We start from the raw sequence: 4,248 nt of genomic DNA, 5'->3' as shown, positions 1-4,248 counted from the left end.
AAAAAAACGGAGGGCTTGGAGGCCCTGGTCATGGCGCATGGAGGTGTAGAGGGAGTGGAAATCCATTGTGAAGATGTGGTGTTGGGGGCCGGAGAAACAGAAGTCTTAGAGGCGGTGGAGGGCGTGGGTGGTGTCTGGAAAGTGTGTGGGGAGTTCCTGGACGAGGGAGGATAGGGCAGTGTTGAGATAGTTAGAGATGTGTTCAGTGGGGCAGAAGCATGTTGAGACAATGGGTCAGCGAGGGTGGTCAGGCTTGTGGATCTTGGGAAGGAGGTAGAACCAGGCAGTGCGGGGTTCCCGGACTATAAGTTTGGAAGCTGTGGGTGGGAGATCTCCTGAGGTGATGAGGTTCTGTATGGTATGCTCACACTCCATGCTGCGGATAGGTCTCTCCGAATGTGGGTGCGTTACTGAGCGCTGCCTGTAGGTGTCTCTCTGAGTAACATATCCACACTGAGAGAGACACCTACAGGCAGCATTAAGTTAAACACTCACACTCAGAGAGGCACACATTCGAGATGAGAGTGGTGCTGGAAAAGCACAGTAGTTCAGGCAGCATCCGAGGAGCAGGAAAATCGACATTTCGGGCAAAAGCCCTTCATCAGGAATAGAGCCCTATTCCTGATGAAAGGCTTTTGCACGAAACGTCGATTTTCCTGCTCCTCGGATGCTGCCTGAACTGCTGTGCTTTTCCAGCACCACTCTCATCTAGAATCTGGTTTCCAGCTTTTGGCAGTCCTTGTTTTTACCTCAGAGAGGCACACGGCCGACAATGTCTGTGAATGGCCGAAGAATGTTTCAGGGGCTACCCAACATGCAGCAGAGATTGCACAGTGCGATCCCATCAGTGGGCCTGGACCAACAGAGTGAAGAGGGAATGCGTCAGATTGTACTTATTGAGTCCTAACAGCTTTCAGTTTCTGTTCTTTTTGGAATCTTGTAACCTACACAAATCCATGATCAAAGGGATCATTTGAAAATGATTAATGATTGATGATAGTAATTGATTGACAGGCCAACCAGCCAATCTCTACAAAGACCTGCTGAAATGCAGCCAATCAACTGGGGGCGGCGAAGGTCATCTATTTCCAAAGCACACAAAGACAGAGACTGAATCTTCATCTTTATTCCCTTTTCCACATTCACATTGAAAGAAAAAAACCTGCAATTAACAGCCCAGACAGAGGAAGCTGCTCAAATTCACAGCCACAATGGAGCTTGAGGAAAACACTGGTGGAGGTTTGCTCAATAACATGAGAATCCTGTTACTTTAAACAGTGACAAAATCTTAAATTGGAACTGACAGCTAAGCAGGAAGGAGATCTGGTTTACTGAAGCAGAGACTTCTGAGGTTCACATTGTTTTGTACATCTGACAGTCTTCAGCAACTTCAAGAGATTTTACTTGGCATCACAAGTCAACCCTGTCCCTATCAAACACTCCCAGGACAAGGTACAGCATGAGGTTTGACACAGTGTAAAGCTCCCTCGACACTGTTGCAATGACCTGCTTTAACATCCAAACCTCAGAAGGTTCTCTGAGCAGTCCTGAGAAGGAAGAGAGTTGAAATTCAGTGCTGACAATGATCTTTGTCCTGCCAGCTCAGCCCTGTTCTGTTTTAAGTTGTGTCTCCTCTGTGGACTGTCTCAAACATTCTACACACATTCTGATCTCCTGATGCTCTTGCTGAGGGGAGAGGAGAGGGTCACGTGGGTGAGGGCACAGGAGAAGTGAGCGTTGGACTCCCAGTCAGACCCAGAGAGGGTCAGCAGGCTGCTGACACTGTAAGTGCTGTCCGAAGCTCGCAGGTAGTTGCTGGTCTGAACCCCGTCCGAAATGACTGCACCGTCCTTCTTCCACTACACCTCCAGCTCATCAGGATAGAAGTGATTGGCAAGGCACACCAGGGTGGCAGTGCCTTTGGCATTGACCTGCTCCGGGAAGGGGGGCAGCAGGGTCTGCTTGGGCTGAGAGTTCTCACGGCCTGAAAGACAAGAGAAACAATTTTAATCCCTGCCATTTGAAGGGAATTCAACCCTCACAATATTCACTGGCAATACAATCTTTTGGAACATTTGTAGTCAATGCAGAATAAACCCAACAAAGGAACAGGTATTGTTCAAATTGCTTCTTGGGATCTGAGTGTCATTGGCAGGACCAGCATTCATTACTGTCCCTAGTTGCTCCTGACAAGGTGATGGTGAAGCAGCAGAGAGAGAAGGGACAGTTTTGGACCATTGTTTATGGAATGATTGTGGGCAGCTGGAAGGGCTATCAATGGGGGATCATTTTAGTGACAGTGATCAGAACTCAGTGAGATTGAGAGTATGGATGGAAATGGAGAACCATGGAGCAAGTGTAAAAGTTTTCATTTTATGAAACTGTGTGGTGCTTTGGTAAAAGTGGATCGGAACCAGCGACATGATCAGAAATCAGTGTCAGGGCAGTGAGAGCCCTCGAAGGACGAGACAGAGATTGTTCAGAATCTGTTCCCACAAAGAGTAAGGGTGGGACTCCCAGATCTAGACAAAATGAACAAGAGGATTGGAGGTCATACTGACATGGATTGGGAACTGGTTTGTAGACAGGACAGAAAGAAGGAGTCTTTTTCTGAATGACAGGGAATTACAACTTAGGGCACCACAGGGGTCAGTCCTTGGTACTCAGTTATTCATAATATATAGTAATAGAGTCATAGAGTCAGAGAGAGGCCCATCAGCCCATTGTGTCCATACTGGTCAAAAAACAACAACCCAATAATTGTCATCCATTTTTCCAGCAAAAGGGAATTAGATGCAGTGTGTATTTAAGAAGGAATTAGATATAGTTCTTAGGATTAAAGGGATCGAAGAATGTGGGGAGAAAGCAGGAACAGGGGACTGTGTTGGATGATCAGCCATGATCATATTAAATGGTGGAGCAGGCTTGAAGGGCCTAATGGCCTACTGCTGTTCCTGTGTTTGATGTTTCTGTTTCTCAGATAATGATGGAATGTCTCTCATCATTTTGAAGCGGGAAGTCAGATGAGTGTGGAGGTGGAAGATGTGGGCATGGTGATTAATGCAGGTCAGTAAGGTGGTTAAGAAGATACATGGGATAAACTGTTTTTCTTTTTCCCTTGATGGAATGAGGGCATTTCTGGATCGGCAGCATTTATTGCCCATCCCTAATCACCCAGAGGGCAGTTTAGAGTCAACCACATTACTGTGGGTCTGGGGTCACATGATACAGATGGCCGCTTCCTTCCCTAAAGGACATTAGGGAATCAGATGGCTTTTTCCTGACAATCAACGATGGTTTCATGGTCATCATTAGTCTCTTAATGTCCTCAATTTTTTTTGATTGAATTTGAATGCCACCAACTGCTGGATTCTAACCCTGGTCCCCAGAACATTACCTGGATCTCTGGATTAACAGCTCAGCAATAATACCATTTTGGTTGACAGCGAAAGGAAGAAGTTTGTTTATTCTGGAACCATATAAAACCCCAGTTAGAGCACAGTGAGGGAACAGTGTACGGTTCTGGTCACCACATTACAGGAAGGATGTGATCCCTCGAGAGACCAGGACAGAGGAAGAGTTTGTCTGGAATGGGGACTTTGAGCTTTGAGGAATGATTGGATTGGCTGGGAGTGTTTTCGTTGGAACAGTGGAGGCAGAAGGGAGATTTGAAGGTGGTGTATAAAATGATGAGAGGCCTGGATAGATTGGATAGGAATGACTGATTTCCACCAGCACAGAGGGCAATAACCATGGGGAGAGATTGAAATCAGTTGGGGGCAGGATTATAGGGGAGTTGAGGGTATTTGTTTTCACCCAGAGGCTGGTGGGATGTGGGACTCACTGTCTGAAAGGGTGGGAGAGGCAGAAACCCTCATCATATTGAAAAAACACTTGGATATTCACTTAAAACAGTGACACCTCCAGAGCTATGGAGCAAGAGCTGGAAAGTGGGATGGAGCTCGATATCTCTTTAACAAATCTCCGATCACCCACAGATCAGGAGAACTTTATCCGATAACGTTGGAACAGACTCGGATCCACACACTTCAGGAAAGAGTCATGTTGGGTGCCTGTGTAGAAGGTTCTAGATTATATTTCAAAACTTGCTGCACACTGCTGGGCTGAAGGTCATGGGTGAGGCTGCACTGAGTCTTCCTATTCCAGAGTCAGGCAGGATCACTGCTCCTAATGACCCCATGACCCCTGGAAGGTGAGAGTGTGCAGACAATGGTTGAGGGTCTGAAT

General features: G+C 46.7%; 1 pseudogene and 1 gene segment (V, D, J or C); both read right to left on the bottom strand.

Moving 5' to 3' along the window:
* The window catches only part of LOC122554664, an 81,249-nt pseudogene that overhangs the window by 44,569 nt on the left and 32,432 nt on the right, over positions 1 to 4,248 (bottom strand).
* The window catches only part of LOC122554661, a 170,746-nt gene continuing 168,167 nt past the window's right edge, over positions 1,670 to 4,248 (bottom strand). Inside the window, 1 exon segment of the V gene segment in view lies at positions 1,670 to 1,984. Coding sequence covers positions 1,860 to 1,984 — 125 coding nt within the window.

Source organism: Chiloscyllium plagiosum, chromosome 11 (genome assembly GCF_004010195.1).
Source record: "Chiloscyllium plagiosum isolate BGI_BamShark_2017 chromosome 11, ASM401019v2, whole genome shotgun sequence".
NCBI lineage: Eukaryota > Metazoa > Chordata > Chondrichthyes > Orectolobiformes > Hemiscylliidae > Chiloscyllium > Chiloscyllium plagiosum.
The sequence above is the reverse complement of the archived record's forward strand: the minus strand, read 5'-3'. Positions and strand labels throughout refer to the sequence as shown.